The following is an 18860-nucleotide window of genomic DNA, read 5'->3' as shown; positions in this document are numbered from 1 at the left end:
GTTGAGCCTTCCTTAGACCCATCCCAGAACACCTCCAGAGGCCTGGGTGGCGGACAACAGAGAGGGCATCCTGTCCACGCCGCTGTCTGTCTGCCCGTTTGTCTGTCTCCCAAGCCCACAAGCCACGCCCTGCAAGAGCGGCTTACACAGCCCCCTCACCATCAGCCAGCGATGAGCATCCCCGCTTCTTCGCCAGGGATGGATGAGGGAGGGTGTGCACAGCACCCACGGGTCCCTGCAACATGTGGCAGGGTCGTCCTTGGGCCCCCTGCATCAGCGCCCACCTGGAGCCGGCCACGGGAGCCTCTCGACAGGCTTGTGTGGTCCCTCCAAGGACAGGCCCTGGGACCCAGGCCTGGGGCAGACGCCTTCTGACCCCGCTCCCTGCCCAGCCTCCCCAAGGGATGGCTCCAGGACAGGGTGAGAAGTGGGTGGGAGATCAGACCACCGGGAAAGGAAACAATCAGGGGAAGCCGGGTGCTCCTTCAGCACTGCTGCCCACCTGGTGCGGGGCCTTAGCGCTCCCTCTCCCCCCAGACATGCTGTCCTTCTGGGGCCCCTTCCTCACACGCTGGTACCCGTCTTCCTGAGCTCAGCTTCTGGGGAGGGCAGATGGCAGGCCGGGAGGAGCCCTCCCTGCTGGGAAGCAGAACTTGCAGCTCAGGTGAGTCCCACCACAGTCTCCTGCCAGAACGGATGCACAGCCTGGGCCTGGAGGAGCAGAGGCAGCAGCTCCCGGTGAGGGAGGAGCGAACGCCAAGGCCTGGTGGGGCCAGAGCGCCGGTCAGCTGATGGGATGGTGGTCCTTGCTCAGCAGGATGCCGTCTGTGTGTAGAGGGAGAAAGAGACGGACAGGAAAAGGAGCCGGGCAGAGAACGGTGGCCGTTCGCAGGTGCTGGGGCCCACCCGCCCCCCACAGACCTCAGCTGGGGCTCACCCTCCCAACACAGACCTCAGCTCGTGGCTGCAGAGGCAGGGACAGGGCCGCCTCCCAGACCCCAGGCCCTGCAGCCCCGTGGGCCCCACGGGCAAGGGGCTGTTCCTGGCCCAAGGTTCCGTGTGGCTTTGCCCCTGCACCGCCCAGGCAGGTGGGGATCCCGGGACCGGCAGCTGGGGACGCAGCCTCTGTCCAGCCATTCTGTTGCTGAAGGCTCTTCCACCGTCCAAGAGGCCCCTTGCTCTCCCCTCCAACCCCAGGTCCTGCGGGGCTGGGGAGGCCATTCCCAAGGAGCAATACAAGGGACCTCCTGCACTCACCCTCCGGGCATCCCACCCTGGGGGGCCTCTCACTCACCGCTGCGTGTCCCCCCAGCTCAGCCCAGCAGGGGCCTGAGTGACACCCACTGCCCTGGAGTGAGAAGTCAGGGGCGCCACACACGCACAAGACACCACACACCACACACACTACACACACCACACACCATACACAAACACTACACACACCACACAGCCAAACACCACACAACCAAACACCACACATGCCACACATGTTACACACACCACACACACTACACACTACACATACCACACACACATTACACGCACCACACACTACACACACAACACACCACACAACCAAACACCACACATGCCACACACACCACACATACCACACACTACACACCACACACACCACACACAAACACACACTACACACACCACACACACACTACACACACTACACCACACACACCACCCTACACACACATCACACAAACCATACACAACACACACACCACACAGCATACACACAATACCACATACACCACACACACCCACACACCACCCACCACACACACCATACACACTATACACACCACACACACTACACACACCATACACTATAGAACCACACACACACTACACACACCACATACACCACACACACTATACACACCACACATAACAATACCACATCCACACACCACACACACTACACATAACACACAACCAAACATCACACACATCACACACTACACCACACACCACACACCACACACACTACACACACCACACACGTACTACACACACCACACACCACACACACTACACACACCACACACGCACTACACACACCACACACAAACGCACACTACACACACCACACAACCAAACACCACACACGCCACACACTACACTACACACCACACTACACACACCACACACACAACACACGCTACACACACCACACACAAACACAAGCTATACCCACCACACACCACACATAAATGCACACTACACACGCCACACAAACACCACACACTACACACACCACACACACCACACACACTACATACAAACACACTACACACACCAGGCACACAACACACACCACACACAAACGCACACTAGACACACCACACACACCACACACATTACACATGACACACAGCTCACACACAACACACATACCACACACTACACACAAACACATCACACAAACCACACACACAACACACACTACACACACATGCGACACTCTACATGTCACACATAGCTCACACACAACACACACCACACACCACATACACTACACACACCACACACAGCACACACAGCACACACAACACAACACACACACTACACACACAACACACAATCACACACAAACACACATAGTACACACAGCACTCATACTACACACAACATACACTACAACCACACACCACACTACACACATACCATGCACACTACACACACCACATACCACATACACTACACACAACACACATAACACAACACACAACACACAATATACATGAACAAGGATACATACACACCACCACACAAAATACACATACCACATACAGTACATGTAAACACACACACCCACACACATACATGCACACACTGGGAGATTTAAAACATAAATTGACATTTAAACTACTCACCATATTCCAGAAAGTTTAGAAAACAGCGGAGGGGGTAGAAATCACCTGCCACCCCCCCTTAACAAACCGCCCAACTATTTTTATTTTTGTGTATAAAAAATTGTGGAAATATCTCATTCAATTTTTTAAAAGTTTATTCTTAAATTGGGCAGATAAATTGGTTGTTATTTTTCAACTTCTGGGAAATGTTTCGAAAACAGGATAGAACAGAGAGTTTTTATTTGCAAACACTATTAACCATTTCCTGTTCCAACCTCAGAAATGGCTGTGAATCAGGCGCTGCCTCCCCACCGCGGTGCCCTTGGCCCGGGCGGCTACAGCGTCGTTTCCACCCGGCCAGCCTGGCGCCCGCCGCCTCCCACTGCAGAAGCAGTTTCGGGATGGTCCTGCTGCTTCCTGTGCTTCCCCGGACCGTCCCTGCGTGGATGGAAACTTCCCGCTGCCCCGGGCGAGCGGGGAATCCCCTCCCCCTGCCACTTTCCATCGGTGCCGGCTCATGTTCCAGCCCCCGGGGCCTATCTCATCACCGCCGTGTGCAGGGCGCCATGCGTCATGACATGCAGGCCCCTTGGAAACTCTAGGTTTCTCTTCTCAGACCAGGAGAGGGGAGGGCCCCCAGCGAGGGGAACCTTCTCCAGGCCCCTGTCTGGGAAGGCAGTCCTAGAGCCCCGGGCCTCCTGGGCGCCTCGTCCACAGAGGGCTTCCGGGGCCTTTATTCACAGTCCCCAAGAAATGGAGTCCACCCAGACTCAAACTGGAGAATGGCTGACTAAATTGTGGTGTGCTACGTCCACACCACAGCCCGGATGGCTCAGCACAGAGAGGAACCGGCTGCTGAAACACACGCGCTGGAAGCATCTCCAGGGAATCCGGGAAGGACGCCGACTGCACCTTCCCACGGCTGTCGCTGGAATGAAACAGTGATGGGGGTGGAGGACAGGCTCGCGGCCAGCAGCAGGGAGGGGGGTGTACTGCCAAGGGCACCCGAGGACCCCGTGGTGATGGGGACGTTCTGTGGCTTCGCTGTCCGGGGACGCAGGAGCCTTCGCCTGTGCGGACATTGTGCAGCCCTTGATAGGCACACGTCAGCCAGGAACGGGGACTCAGGATGGGATGGAGGCATCACATCAAAGTCATTAACCTGGCTGTGACATTGTCCTGTGGTTTTCCAAACTGTATCATTCAGAGAGACTGAGCAGAGTGTATGAGGAAGCATCTGTGTAATTTCTTACAACTGCAAGTAAATCTACAATTGTCTCAATTGTAAATGATACAATACTCAACCAAAACATACAACCATCAGCCAGCTGTGGTGGCTCACGCCTGTAATCCCAACTCTTTGGGAGGCCAAGGTGGGAGAATTGCTGGAGGCCCGGAGTTCAAGACCAGCCTGGGTAACATAGAGAGACCTCCCCTGCCCCACCCCAATCTCTACAAAAAAAAAATGTTAGATATGAGCTGGCCACAGGATGCCAGCTACTCAGGTGGCTGAGGTCAGAGGATCACTTCAGCCGGGGAGGTCGAGGCTGCAGTGAGCCGAGATCACACCACTGCACTCCAGCCTGGGCGACAAAGCAAAACCCTGTCTCTAAAAGAAAATAAACAAACAGACAAAAACCACATACAACTTTGCTTGTTGTAAATTATCTTTTAACTGAAAGCCTGGATTGAATCTGGCCGCTTCTGTCCCAGGGCTAGTGATTGGGATGGGGCATGACCCTCTGCGAGGAAGGAGCATGCCGGGGGAACGGCCTGGGTGTCCAGGTTCCCTGGGAAGGAAGGGTGAGAAAAGGAGATGGGGGAGGGGTGGGCAGGGCCGGCCAGCCAAGGGCCCCTCAGCCCCATCTACGCTGCTCCCCGGACTCCACCTGCCTTTCCTCCTTGTGACAGAAGACAGTGGAAGCCTACGGGGTGGAAGGCACGGGCTTAGGATGTGTGTGGGAGGAAAGTGTGTGTGCTGGGGAGCATGTATGCTTGGGGGTTGTGTGTGTTGGAAATCATGTGTGTTGGGGATTGTGTGTATATTGCAGATTGTGTATGTGTGTTGGGGATTGTGGTGTGTGTGTGTTATAGATTGTATGTTGGGAATTGTGTATTTGTTGGGGATTGTGTGTGTGTTGGGAATTGGGTGTGTGTGTGTTGGGGATTATGTGCATGTTGGGGTTGTGTGTGTTAGGGATTATGTGTGCTGGAAATTATGTGTGTTGGGAATTATGTGTGTTGAGAATTGTGGGGATTGTACGTGTTTGGGTTTGTGTGTATGTTGGGGATTATGTGCATGTTGGGGTTGTGTGTATGTGTTGGGGACTGTGTATGTGTTGGGGATTGTGGGGAGGGAGATTCTGTGTGTGTGCTGGGGATTGTGTGTGTTTGGGTTTGTGTGTGTGCTGGGGACTGTGTGTTTGTGTGTGTGTGTTGGGGATTCTGTGCATATTGGGAGTTGTATGTGTGTTGGGGACAATGTGTACAGAGGATTGTGTGTTGGGAATTTTGTGTGTGTGTTGAGGATTGTGTGTGTGTTGGGGATTGTGCATGTTGGGAATTTTGTGTGTGTGTTGAGAATTGTGAGGGAATTGCGTGTGTTAGAGATTGTGTGTGTATTGGGAATTGTGTTGAGGATTGTGTGTGTTGGGGATTCTGTGTGTGTTGAGGATTGTGTGTGTTCTTGGAATTGTATGTGTTGGGAATTTTGTGTGTGTGTTGAGGATTGTGTGTGCTGGGGATTCTACACATGTTGGAAGTTGTGTGTGTGTGTGTTGGAGATTGTGTGTGTATTGGGAACTGTATATGTGTTGGGGATTGTGTGTGTTGGGAATTTTGTGCATGTATTGAGGATTGTGTGCGGGGGGGATTATGTGTGTTGGAGATTGTGTGTGTTGGGAATTTTGTGTGTGCATTGAAGACTGTGTGCGGGGGGATTGTGTGTGTTGGAGATTGTGTGTGTATTGGGAACTGTATATGTGTTGAGGATTGTGTGTGTTTGGGATTTTTTGTGTGTGTTGGGGATTGTGTGAGTGTTGGGGACTGTGTGTGTTGGGGTGTGGTGTGTTGGAAATCGTGTGTTGGGGACAGTGTATGTGTTTGGGGGAGGGTGTTGATAAGTGGTCTGGAGTGTGATATTGGGGTGCAGGCTCCATGAGTCCCCACCCCACACCTAAGCTCTGGGATCGCCTATCTACTTCTGGATGGGGTCCCAGGACCCTGTACGTCCAGCCTACTAGTCCGGGCCCAGTGCCCATCCCTGCAGGCCCTGTGCTCTCCAGGCTCAGACCCCAGACCCCTCCCAGCCCTGCAGACCCTCCCTGGGTCCATGTGTCCCTTTGCAGGTGCTCCGGTGAGTGGCGGTGTAGAGAGACCATCAGGCAGCCCTGGCCTCAGTGGCCACAGTCCCCTGGCTCCACGCTGGGCCCACCCCACCAGGTCTCCTCTCCCATGGCCCGGGGCCTTCAGTAGGACTGAGGGGAAGAGGGAAGGAGAGCGGGTGACAGAGAGGGACTGCAGGGAGAGAGGGGACGGGTGCGAGAAGGAGAAGGAAGGAAGGGGCGGGATGGAAGCTGGGTTTCTCCCTGTGCCTGCCTCCTACTCCAGGACACATGTCCAAGCCCTGGCAGGTGGAATTTCGGGGGCAGGGCCTTGGTGGTGAGGAGAACTTCTAGGGCTCTGATAGCATCTCCCACCTCAGAGTCCACCACCTGGGCCCAGTCCCCCCTCCAGCCCACTCCGCAGCATTCCCCGTCCCATGAAGCTCGGAGCCTTGAGGAGGCTGCACCGGAGCGGAGACAGCTTTCAACACAGGCTGGAACACGGCTCCACAGGGCTGGGGCAGAGGGCGGTTCTGTCCAGAATCTGCCTTCGGGACAAGGACAGCCAGCACGGGCAGCTTAGCCACTCAGCCATGGCCTGGCGAGGCGCAGGGCTACGGAGGCACCTGCCGACCAACACGTCTCCACCCCCAGAGCCCCAGCCCCTGGGGCACGAGGGGGGGTGTGCCAGGATACAGTTGCTGCCGGCCACCTTAGCTGTCTGGTAGCACAGTGGGCGCTGCCAGGCTCCCCTGGGGGCCCCCCGCCAAGCCCCCCCCAGCCAGCTGGGCCCCCCACCCCCCCGCCAGGCCACCCACGCAGCCTCACATCTCCGAGACCCGGGAGTGGCCCTTTGTTCATAAACGAGAGCTTCCTCGCCGTGGCCGCGCCTCACAGACATCATCTTTGATGCTCTTTTTCCACCGTTTCAGTGCTTTAATGTTTTCCCTTCACAGTCGGGCCGAGTGTCTCTCGGAGCCAGGCAGCTGCGCAGCTGTCAGGCGGTTTCTAGCCTCGCTTCGGTTATTTTAAGCTGATGAGCCTGACGCATCTCATCACTAATATCAGCAGTTTCATTTCTCCTGTTTTCCATTCGCTGTAATAAAATGCTCAGCGCAGAATACAAGGAGATGAGCAAGCCGCTTCACAAATGCCATCAGCCAGGCCCAGGCACTGGACCCGCTGAACCACCCGGCCCTGGCACAAGTGGGCTGGAGGGCAGGGCCCCGGGGTAGAAGGTCAAGGCTGGAAGGTGAGGTCAGCCTCACAGCCAGCCCCTGCCACCGCCCCAGCCCCCCGTCAGACTGTTGGAAGCATCACACGGTGGAAAGATCTGGAACCGTGGCCATGGTGTGGGGCTGTTCAGAAGGTGGAAGCTTTGAGGGGGAGCCGATTAGCCATGGACAGTTGTCATTCAGTAGGGCCACCTGTGTCCCAGCGAAGGGGGCTGGGCCGGGAAGGCAGGGGCCAGGGGCCAGACACCTGCCCCCAGCAGGGGCAGAGGCTGTGGGCAGCCCGGAGGCTCCCAGAGGCTCCGACAGAATGGGAGTGGGGTTGAGCCCACCCCTCACTGCAGCCCAGGAACCTGAGCCCAGAGGGGGCCACCCACCTTCCCCAGGCAGGGAGGCCGGCCCCCAGGGAAATGGGGGGGGAAGGGGGAGGGGGAGGGCCTGCCCCCACCCCACAGCCTCAGGAGGGGCAGCTCCAGCGGGATGCGGGATATGAAGAGGCCACAGCAGTGAGCAGAGACACAGAGAGGAAGGGGCCCTGAGCTGGGGAGACCCCCACGGAGTAGGACGTGGGGGCCACGGGCCCACTCCTCCCCATCTCCTCTGTACCCCCGTCTCTGTCTCTGTCTCCCTCCCCTACCCTCCCCCAGTACAACCCCCTCCTCATCCCCACCCCCCAGCACTACCTCTGTCACTCCCGCCCACGTGGAGGTGGAGGAAGAGGGGGCGGGAGCAAGGGGCGGGCACCCTCCCTTCGACCTGACCTGGGACAGTTTCCCTTCCGCTCACATCTGCCTCAGCTTGAGCAGCGGAGGAGGCGGCCGGCGGCACTGCTGGAGCTGCTCCAGGCATGCAGATCCCACAGGCACCCTGGCCGGTCGTCTGGGCGGTGCTACAACTGGGCTGGCGGCCAGGATGGTTCTTAGGTAGGTGGGGTCGCGGTCAGGTGTCCCGGAGCCAGGAGTCTGGAGGGACCGTCCCCCCTCAGTCCCTGGCAGGTCGGGGGGTGCTGTGGCGGGCCCGGCCCCTGGCAGCCCAGCTCTGCCCCATACCCTGAGCTGTGCGGCTTTGGGCTGCTCAGACTCCTGGGTTCCTCTCTGGGCCCCAACTCCTCCCCTGGCCCAAGTGCCCTCTTTGCTCCTGGGCAGGCAGGACCTCTGTCCCCTCCCAGCCGGTCCTTGGGGCTGCGTGATTCTGTAGAATGACGGGTCAGGCTGGCCAGAACCCCACACCTTGTTCATGGCGAGTCTATGTGGCGGCTCTGCCTTGCCCGGGCATCCTCGGTTTTCCTAAGGGTGGGACGAGTCCCATGTGGGACTAACCTTGGCTTTACGACGTCAAAGTTTAGATGAACTGGTGATATTTTTCTCATTATATCAAAAGTGTGCCTGTTCAAGTGAGGACAGCTCTTCTGTCTCCAGGATCCCTCCTGGGTGGGCATTGTGCCCGCCTGGGTCTCTGCCCAGATTCCAGGGCTCTCCCCGAGCCCTGTTCAGACCATCCCTGGGGGAGGCCTTGGCCTCACGCTCCTGCATCGAGGAGAGGGGGAGCCTCTTCCTGGGCTGCCCGTGACCCTCTGTGTCCACTGTGACCACAGCCCACCCCTGGACCCTCAGTGCCCAGCCAGCCTGCCCCTGGGGATGCCGAGGCCTGGGGAGGGTGGTTTACGGTCCTTCTGGGTACCGGGGTGTGACGCCACTGGGAGGACAAGATGAGGGGCACCCTGGGGCTGCCCTGACGTCCCCTCGAGGCTCCCATCCCGGGGGTCCTGGTGCCCCTTCACTGTGGCAGGCGACTAGGTACTCCCCACCTCAGCCCCCTCTCCTGGGGCCTGCTCCCCAGCGCCTGAGGCGGCATCCTTGCCAGGGGCCCTGCCTTTCTGCCTTCGCACCACCTCTTAAGGGAGGCCCACGGGTCACTCAGGACTCAGAACTGGAGACGCTGGGCAAAGGGCCTGCGGCCAGAAGGCACCCCAGGGAGACACTCGTGGGGGAACCAGAGTGCAGAGGGGCGCTCGTCACAGGGGAGGAGGAGCTGAGGCAGGAGGGGAGCTGAGCCTCTCCCCTGTGCCCTGGCTCCTCAGGCACGTCCTCGAGACCCCACCCTCCCCGACCAGGCGGGAAAGATAAGAGCGAGGTGTCTGCAGCCGGACACTCGTGCCTCAGGTGCCTGCGCTTGTGCCGGACAAGACTCTCACAGGCGGCGTGCCTTGGTTTCCCCACCGGTAACACTCAGCACAGGGCACTCAGCAAGGCGCAGTCAGCATGACTGGGGTCCTGTTTGTCCTGACCCAGATGTGGCCACCCCGGCCGCAGTGGTCTTCATTCCAGCATGCCTCGTTTCCCTCCTGATCTGTTCACGGCGTTTGCCGTTCTGTCATTCCCGCGGTCACCACTCCCACCTCAGTGTGTGTTCCCCTTGTGTTTTATGAGATATCCCAAACCCAGCCGCTTGTTGGCCCCTGTCCGGGGTCAGGAGCGTAAATAAGAGCCTCCGCTTTGGCGTGGGACCCCCGTGAGCTCCAGTCAGCACTACCGCTGCTGAGCTCTGGGCCTTTGGCAGGACTTGGCTCCTTACTGACTTCTCCGTGTGCTTTGGGGTCATGGGCGAGGACGCCTCCTGGTGATGCTGCGTCCTGAGGATTAAATCGGGTCATCTGTGGAAACTGCCCAGCCCAGTCCCTGACACTTTTTTGTTTCTTTTAGAGACAGGGTCTTGCTCTGTCACCCAGGCTGGGGTGCAGTGATGTGATCTCGGCTCACTGCAGCCTCAACCTCCGGGGCCGCTGGAGTAGCTGGGACCATAGGCACGCGCCACCCTGCCGGGATCATTTCTTCCATTTTTTGTAGAGACGGGGCCTCGCTATGTTCCCCAGGCTGGGCTCAAACGATCCTCCCTCCTCAGCCTCCCAAAGTGCTGGGATTATAGGCATGAGCCACTGCATCTGGCCTCCATGACACATGTTTTTAAAGTCCGATTTTTAAAGTCAATTTTTTTTTTTTTTTTTTTTGAGACGGAGTCTCGCTCTGTCGCCCAGGCCGGAGTGCAGTGGCCAGATCTCAGCTCACTGCAAGCTCCGCCTCCCGGGTTCAAGCGATTCGCCTGCCTCAGCCTCCCGAGTAGCCGAGACTACAGGCGCCCGCCACCGCGCCCGGCTAGTTTTTTGTATTTTTTAGTAGAGACGGGGTTTCACCGTGTTAGCCAGGATGGTCTCGATCTCCTGACCTCATGATCTGCCCATCTCGGCCTCCCAAAGTGCAGGGATTACAGGCTTGAGCCACCGTGCCCGGCCTAAAGTCAAATTTTTAAAGTTAGATTTTAAAACGACTATTTTGAAAAATATACAAAAAAAAGTTTAAAAACACGACAATGAATATCCCTCACCTGGAATCAGTAACTGAGAATATTGACACATTTGCGTTGGGGACTGGGCGGCTGGAGCTGCCATAACAAAGCTCCACCGACCAAGTGGCTTTGACACAGAGCCTGCCCTCTCACCATCCGAGGGCTGGACTCGCAGGATGGAGCTCCGTGGGGTCAGCTCCCCGGCGCTCTGAGGAGGCTCTGCTCAGCCTCTCCCGGCTGTGGCTTAAAAACAGAGCTTGCCCTCCCGCTGTCGGGAGCTGGACGTGCAGGACCGAGGGCCACAGGGTCGGCTCCCCGTGCTCCGAGAGGGCTGTGCTCAGCCTCTCCTGGCTGGGGGGCTTTGTGGCCACCCTCTGTGTTCCTGGGCTTCAGAAGCATCCCCTGGGCTCTGCCTTCATCTCCGCACGGGTGAGTGTGGAAACTGCCCAGCCCAGTCCCTGACACATTTTTGTTTCTTTTAGAGACAGGGTCTTGCTCTGTCGCCCAGGCTGGAGTGCAGTGGTGTGATCTCGGCTCACTGCAGAAAACCAGGCGTGCTGGGTGCTGGGTCAGCCCCCACCTGGCCCTGTGCCCTCATCCTACCTAGTCCCAGCTGCCGTCACCCTATTCCTAATAAGGCCGCCTTCTGAGGTCATGGGGTTAGGACTTCCGCATAGGAATTTGCGGGGACACGGGTCGGCCCACAGCCCTTCCCACCTCCACACACACACGACTGTGAGGAGTTGGAAGACCCCACTCCTCGCCCCCGCCAGGTCCTCTAGGGACAAGCTCGCTGTCCGCGTCCCTGCACATCCCGTGGGCCAGTTTCCTTGTCCCTAATGGGACCACAGTCAGAGATGGTCTGGTCTGGACCAGCAGGTTCCTCCCCCTGGGGCAGGCACACCGTTCTCTGTGCACTTCTGGAAAGCGCGTCCTGCAGTGGGGTCTCTCTGTGGGAGCACCCCCCGCCTGCGCCCCCACCGCCTCACAGGCCTGTTCCACATCCCTGGGACAGGCTCTCTCTCCCTCCTGACCCTGCATAGGGCACAGCCCTCTCTCATCAACCCACGATCCTACATGGATCTCAGAGGGAGCAGCTGGGGAAACAATGGAATCCCACAGAAACACCCCGAATCTAACTTGACCCAGGACCAGCCCGTGGTCATTTCTGAATATTCTCCTTCTTAGTAGACTCTCCCAGCCAAGGCAGGCCAGGAAGGCTTCCTGGAGTAGGCGGCCTGAGGACTGAGGCGAGGCAGGCCCTGCCTGGGGGTCGCCACTCGGGGCTTCTCTCCGGCTGGGGGAGGTGGGGGAGAGGCTGCTTGAACCGCAGACACCAAGCTCTAGCCCCCACCCCACCCAGCCAGTCAGTAGAGGCAGTGGAGGCCGAGGAGCCCAGCTGGGCCTGCTCCCCGGGGTGGATTCCAAAATGAGGGGGGACGGGGCACAGAGCCCAGGGTCCTGGCTTGAGGCCCATTGGCCGAGGGCCGGTGCGAGCCAGACAGGAAAAGGGTTGAGCCTGTCATCGACCAGCACAGATCAAGTCAAGAGCGGGTCCCTCCACCAACGTGTGCAAATAAATAGCAGTTAAGTTTTTAGTTACACGAACAATGCACAGATGGTTCCATGGACATTGCAGTGTGGACACACAGCGACCTTGGTCCTGTCACCAGCACCTCGCCCTACAGCTGGGGGTCCCCCAGCACTTCCTAACCATGCAGGGTCCCTGCTTACAGTTCCCGTGATGGCCCCCTGTTCCTCACCTGCCTGGATGGAGGCCCCAAGGGGCTGCCTGCGGTGGTGGTGCCACTGGGTCTCCACTGCATTCCCAGAAACCCAGAGGGCAGGGCATTTCCCCTGCTCTGTGCTGAGTCTACCCAGCCACAGCCTAGTCCCAGTAAGGACTGCAGCCCGCCCTGTCCCAGGCCACCTCCCAGGAGCCCTCTTGGCCCTGATGCCAGGAGCCCATCTTCCTCCATTCAGGCAGATCTCTGAGTGCCCTGACCTGGCTGCCCACTGGCCCTGAGAGTCACACTACCCCACTGCCCTCCTTGGTCAAAATCCACTCTGGAGTGGCTGGGAGATTCCCCGGGGCCACCCTGCACACGCATCTGCAGGGAGCTTCCCCTGGCCAGCCAGCAGACAAGGGCGGTCTCAGAGAGGGGGTTCACCTCAGCAGCCCCTTGTGTAGCTGGCCCCCCCCCGCCACCTCTGGGCACGCCACCAGGAAGCTGGGAGACAGGCATGCAGGTGAAGGAGGTGAGCGCTGGGCAGCCAGGAGGCCATGGGGCACAAAGGGAAGAGGGACGCTCCGGGTGGCCTCAAGGTCACTTCAGACCCCTCACTTGTCCCCTGGGAGGTGCCCAGTGAGGTTGGCACTAGGAGTTGGTCCTGGTCACATGACAGCCCCACTCACTTCTGGTGTCCAGCCAGCACGCCCTGGGCCGCTAGGGCAGCAGCCCCTTCCTCCTCTGAGCTGACTGCTCCTTGAGTCATCACCACCCCCCGCCACAGAGGCCGCCTGTCCCAGGAAGCAGAGGGACCGCAGCTGCGGCAACCAGGGCCTGGTCTCTGTATCACTTCCTGGGGGGCCATGCCCGGGCCCGAGATGGAGCTGAGTGACAGTGCCCCACGTCTGACAGTGCAGGGCTAGTGCCATATTTGGGGAACCCTGTGGCATGGGACATGTGGGTGGGCCGGGAAAATCACCCCGCTGCATGGCATCTCGGGCCTGGATCTTAAGCCCCTGTGTCAGTGCCTGCGCCTGGCAGAAGAGCCGCGACCCCCAGGTTGTCATGTGGGCATCCCAGACCCTGGCCCTGGCAAGCATATGTTTCAGGAGGTCCTTGTCTTGGGAAGCCCAGGGTCAGGGGCCCGTGTCTGTCCACATCCGAGGCAATGGCCCACCTCGTCTCTGAAGCATGTTTGCTGTGAGCTCCAGTCCCCACTGTCTTGCTGGAAAATGTGGAGGCCCCACTGCCCACTGCCCAGGGCAGCAATGCCCATACCACATGGTCCCAGCTCTGAGCTTGTGCTGAAAGGGGGTACAGACTGGACCCTCAGCCTGCCGAGGGGCTGCACTCCTCCCAAGGCGGGGGTCTCCGTGGGCAGCCCTCCACCCACCCGCCCAGTTACACTCCCCTGTGCCCGAGCAGTGCAGACAGGACCAGGCCAGGATGCCCAAGGGTCAGGGGCTGGGGATGGGTAGCCCCCAAACAGCCCTTTCTGGGGGACTGGCCTCAACAGGGAAGGGGGTGAAGACTCTTAGAAGGAAACCGGGGGGACCCAAGTCAGAGCCAAGCTCTGGGCAGAGGCCGCAGCCTCGCGTAGAAGGAAGAGGCTCTACAGTGGGGGTGAGTGCCCGTCCCCGGGCGGCCCCAGCAGAGATTTCTCAACAACATTCCAGCGGGGCTGGCCCTTCCTGAGCCCTTGCTGCCCGAGGGATGTGGGCAGGTGGCCGGGGAGGCTTTGCGGGGCCGCCCAGCCCCTTCCTCACCTCTCTCCATCTCTCAGAATCCCCGGACAGGCCCTGGAACCCCCCCACCTTCTCCCCAGCCCTGCTCCTGGTGACCGAAGGAGACAACGCCACCTTCACCTGCAGCTTCTCCAACGCCTCGGAGAGCTTCGTGCTGAACTGGTACCGCATGAGCCCCAGCAACCAGACGGACAAGCTGGCTGCCTTCCCCGAGGACCGCAGCCAGCCCGGCCGGGACTGCCGCTTCCGCGTCACACAACTGCCCAACGGGCGCGACTTCCACATGAGCGTGGTCAGGGCCCGGCGCAACGACAGCGGCACCTACCTCTGCGGGGCCATCTCCCTGGCCCCCAAGGCGCAGATCAAAGAGAGCCTGCGGGCAGAGCTCAGGGTGACAGGTGCGGCCTCAGAGGCCCGGGGGCAGGGGCGAGCTGAGCCGGTCCTGGGGTGGGTGTCCTCTCCTGCACAGGATCACGAGCTCCAGGGTCGTAGGGCAGGGACCTCCCGGTTCCAGTCCAGGGCTCTGTTCCGCACCCGGGGAACGCTACCGGCATCCCTGTCCTCTCGCTCTGGAAGCACCCCAGTGCCTCTAGTCTGCCCTCACCCCTGCCCTGACCCTCCAACCTGACCCCGTCCTAACCCCTGACCTTTGTGTCCTTCCAGAGAGAAGGGCAGAAGTGCCCACAGCCCACCCCAGCCCCTCACCCAGGCCAGCTGGCCAGTTCCAAGCCCTGGTGGTTGGTGTCGTGGGCGGCCTGCTGGGCAGCCTGGTGCTGCTAGTCTGGGTCCTGGCTGTCATCTGCTCCCGGGCTGCACAAGGTAACGTCTTCCCAGCACCTCGTCCTGCCCTGCCCTAACCCTGCTGGCGGCCTCACTCCCGCCTCCCCTCCCTCTACCCTTCCTGCACCCCATCCACCTCCCCCACACCTCCTCGTCAGACTAAGTCCCGATGAAAGCCCCTAGGCTAAGACCCCCCACCTGGGGAGCACGGCTCAGGGTCGGTCTGGTGACCCCAAGTGTGTTTCTCTTCAGGGACCATAGAAGCCAGGCGCACCGGCCAGCCCCTGGTGAGTCTCACTCTTTTCCTGCGTGATCCACGGTGCTTTCCTTCCTGGGTGGGCAGAGGTGAAAGGACAGGCTGGGGCCACACAGCCTGCAGGGCTCACACTCTGTTACAGCCAGGACCCCACCTCTCTGGCCCCCAGGCAGCAATCGCAATCCCTAAAGCCACGACCTGGGGCCCCAGCCCACCGTGTGCGCCTGCCTGCGGGGGTGTGGGGTGGGCGTGGTCATTTTTTATCTTACGTTGGAGGCAGGACGCCTTGAAAAGTGACATTTTGGAATCCTAAACCTGCAAGAATGCCAGGGACATTTCACAGGGGAACACTGAGCCAGAGAGGAGGGGTGGCACCCCCAGATCACACAGAGGGCAGTGACGGGACAGCCCAGGGTACGCGGCTCTCAGTGGGGGGCCCAGGCTCAGTGTGAGCGCTGCAGCCAGGCTGTGGAGCCGCCGGCCTCCCTCCTAGGGTGGGCCATGGGGGCTGACTCCTCCTCTCTTTCTCCTGAAAGAAGGAGGACCCCTCGGCCGTGCCTGTGTTCTCTGTGGACTATGGGGAGCTGGATTTCCAGTGGCGAGAGAAGACCCCGGAGCCCCCGGCACCCTGTGTCCCTGAGCAGACGGAGTACGCCACCATCGTCTTTCCTAGTGGGCTGGGCACCTCGTCCCCGGCCCGCAGGGGCTCAGCCGACGGCCCTCGGAGTCCCCGGCCACTGAGGCCTGAGGATGGACACTGCTCTTGGCCCCTCTGACCGGCTTCCTTGGCCACTGGTGTTCTGCAGACCCTCCACCATGAGCCCAGGTCAGCTCCTTCCCTCAGGAGAAGCAGGCAGGGTGCAGGCCATTGCAGGCCGCCCATGGGCTGAGCTGCCTGGGGGCGATGGGCGCACCAGTCTGCACCTGCACCAGCCCCGCCAGGCACAGCCCTGCCAGGTACAGCCCCACCACAGAACTCATGTCTCAGTGCCCACAGTGAGCCCAGGCAGCAGGTGCCACCACCCCCTACAGGGAGGGCCAGATGCAGTCACTGCTTCAAGTCCTGCCTGCCCAGAGCTCCCTGTGCCCAGCTCCCTGAAACTCTGCTGCTGCTGCTGCTGCTGCCTGCGGCCCGGGGCTGAAGGTGCTGTGGCCCTGCCTGCCGCCCCCGGAGCCTCCTGCCTGAACTTGGGGTTGGCTGGAAACTGCCTTGGAGCAGCCAAGGTGCCCCCGGCAGCGGCATCCCGAGACGCCCTGGATGCAGGGTCCAAGACTGGGCACAGGGGTAGGAGGTGCATTGGGCTGGGGGCTCCCTGGGAGTCATTTGCTCCCCACAGGCCTAGAGAAGTTTTCAGGGAAGGCCAGAAGAGCTCCTGGCTGTGCTGGGCGGGGCAGGAAACCCCTAGACCTTCACACATGCCCAGGCAGCATCTCAGGCCCTTTATGGGGCAGGGAAACTGAGGCAGTAAGAGGGCAGGCAGAGCTGGAGGCCCTTCAGGCCCAGTCAGCACTCTGGCCTCCCGCCACCCCATGCCACCCCAGCCCCTCACACCACTCAGGAGAGGGATATCCTAGGGTCCCAAGGTCAGGAGGGCAGGGCTGGGGCTGACTTAGGCCCCTCCCAGCTGTGGCCACCTGGGTGTTATGAGGGCAGAGGTGCGGGCACCCAGGGCCCCCCCATTTGCCCAACGTGGGGGCTGTCCTTGGCACCCATTCACGAAATTATTTAAAGGAGTTTGGCCAGGCTCCCACCAGGGCCTGGGTGGGAAGGTACAGGCGTCCCCTCCTCGGCCTAGTACCCCCACCGCGGCCTGGCCATTCCTCACATCCACACACTGCACCCCCACTCCTGGGGCAGGGCCACCAGCTTCCAGGCGGCCAGCGGGCACCTGAGTGGCTGGGACAAGGGACCCCCCTTTCCCTGTGGTTCTGTTATATTATAATTATAATTAAATATGAGAGCATGCTAAGGAGTTCTGTCCTGTCAGGCGGCTGTGGGGGCCATGGGCAGGAGGGAGGGAGGCCTCCAGGGAGGGGCCAGGCTGCAGCCAGGCTGAGGCTTCGCGTAGAGAGTGCTGGCGGCTACCCTGGATCCTGGCCTGAGTCAGGCCTTTCCCTCGCTGTCCCAGAAACACACAGGCCCTCCTCGCCCTGTTTGCCCCACGCACACATACAGTCCTCGGGTGAGAAATCCCTCCTACATCACAGGGCGGGGGGCACCATCTTCCCCAAGCCCAGGTCTTTTGGGGGGTCCCATGACCCCCTGCCCCCAGGCCTCCTGGCCAGGCATGGGCGTCCCTGAGTGGCTGTGCCCGCTCCAGCGCCCCCGTGTCCCCATGCCTGCCAGTCCCTCCAGGCAGGGGTGGTGCCTGGTGCCAGGGCCCCCACAGCAGGGTTGGAGGCTGCCCTAGGCTATGAGAGACACAGCATCTGCGGGTCCCTCCCCAAGTACACAGGTGGAGGTGGCGGGGGGGCAAAGCTGCGCCTGCTCGAGCCCCATCGCCCTGCAGCGGTCCTTGGCAGCTGGCAGCAGGGACAGTGCCAGGAAGGGAGCCCTGCCAGGCCCCCAGTCCCCGCAGCCACCCACCCACTGCCCCGCCCTGGGGCTCATTCTGTGCTTGCCACCCTGGAGCCCGGTCCTGGAGGGGACGAGCGGTAGAATCCCCATGCCTGTGTCAGGGACCGGCACAGAGACCTCCCACCCGTGGGAACTCCCGATGAGATCCGGCAGGTCAGGCCTGGGAGGGAATGCTGCCCAGGGGCTCTGCGAATGCTGCCCAGGGGCTGTGCAGATGATGTGGGTTTCCACCAGCAGAATCCAATAGGCCCCATGGACAATGACCACAGGCAATGAGAAAGCTGTAGAGTGGTGCATGTGAGATCAGCGTCCAGAACTCACGGCTCTCAGACACCTACTCACAGCACAGCGTGCTAGGAGATGGAGTGGCAGACGATATTTCATCTAGGACAGCAAGAGAGAAGATGCTCCCAGCATAAACCTAGCCAGAAACGTGGGAAAGCTGCCGCAGAGGCTGAAGTTAAAGGCACCCTGACCCCCGGGCCCCGAAGAGGCGCCACAGCTGCAAACATGCACATTCTTCCGATGCAATTCGTAAATTTAATACGATCCCAATAAAACCACACTTCTGGAACTATTATGCTCATATGGAAAAATTAATAAGCAAGTAACAGCCAAAAAAACATGAAAAGAAAGTGAAAGAGGACCAGCTTTATGAGCTCAGGGGAAACTTACTGTAATGAAAACAGGGTAGTATAAGCACCAGAAGACAGAGGAACAGGCCCAGTCCCTGAGACCCAAATCAGTAGGGGGGAAAAGACTTTTTAACCAACGGCCCAGGGATAGGGATAGTCATTTGGAAAAGCACTAAGTTAGACTCATAGGCACAAATCCCAAATGCAGCAGAGACAGAAGCATAAAAAAAGAACCCTGGCCAGGCGCGGTGGCTCACACCTGTAATCCCAGCACTTTGGGAGCTCGAGGCGGATGGATCATGAGGTCAGGAGATTGAGACCATCCTGGTTAACACGGTGAAACCCCGTCTCTAGTAAAAATACAAAAAA

General features: G+C 59.7%; 1 protein-coding gene across 2 annotated transcripts; it reads left to right on the top strand.

Annotated features, from left to right (window-relative positions):
• The first annotated feature begins 8183 nt into the window (after positions 1-8183).
• On the top strand, positions 8184-17248 carry PDCD1 (programmed cell death 1). 2 transcript variants are annotated; one of them, XM_077955987.1, is made up of 5 exons: positions 8184-8348; positions 14281-14640; positions 14906-15061; positions 15275-15309; positions 15818-17248. In XM_077955987.1, the coding sequence occupies exons 1-5, from the start codon at positions 8273-8275 to the stop codon at positions 16052-16054; spliced, it is 864 nt and encodes a 287-aa protein (XP_077812113.1). In that variant the 5' UTR covers positions 8184-8272; the 3' UTR covers positions 16055-17248.
• The last annotated feature ends 1612 nt before the right edge of the window (positions 17249-18860 follow it).

This window comes from Macaca mulatta, chromosome 12, assembly GCF_049350105.2.
Source record: "Macaca mulatta isolate MMU2019108-1 chromosome 12, T2T-MMU8v2.0, whole genome shotgun sequence".
Classification (NCBI taxonomy): domain Eukaryota; kingdom Metazoa; phylum Chordata; class Mammalia; order Primates; family Cercopithecidae; genus Macaca; species Macaca mulatta.
The sequence above is the reverse complement of the archived record's forward strand: the minus strand, read 5'-3'. Positions and strand labels throughout refer to the sequence as shown.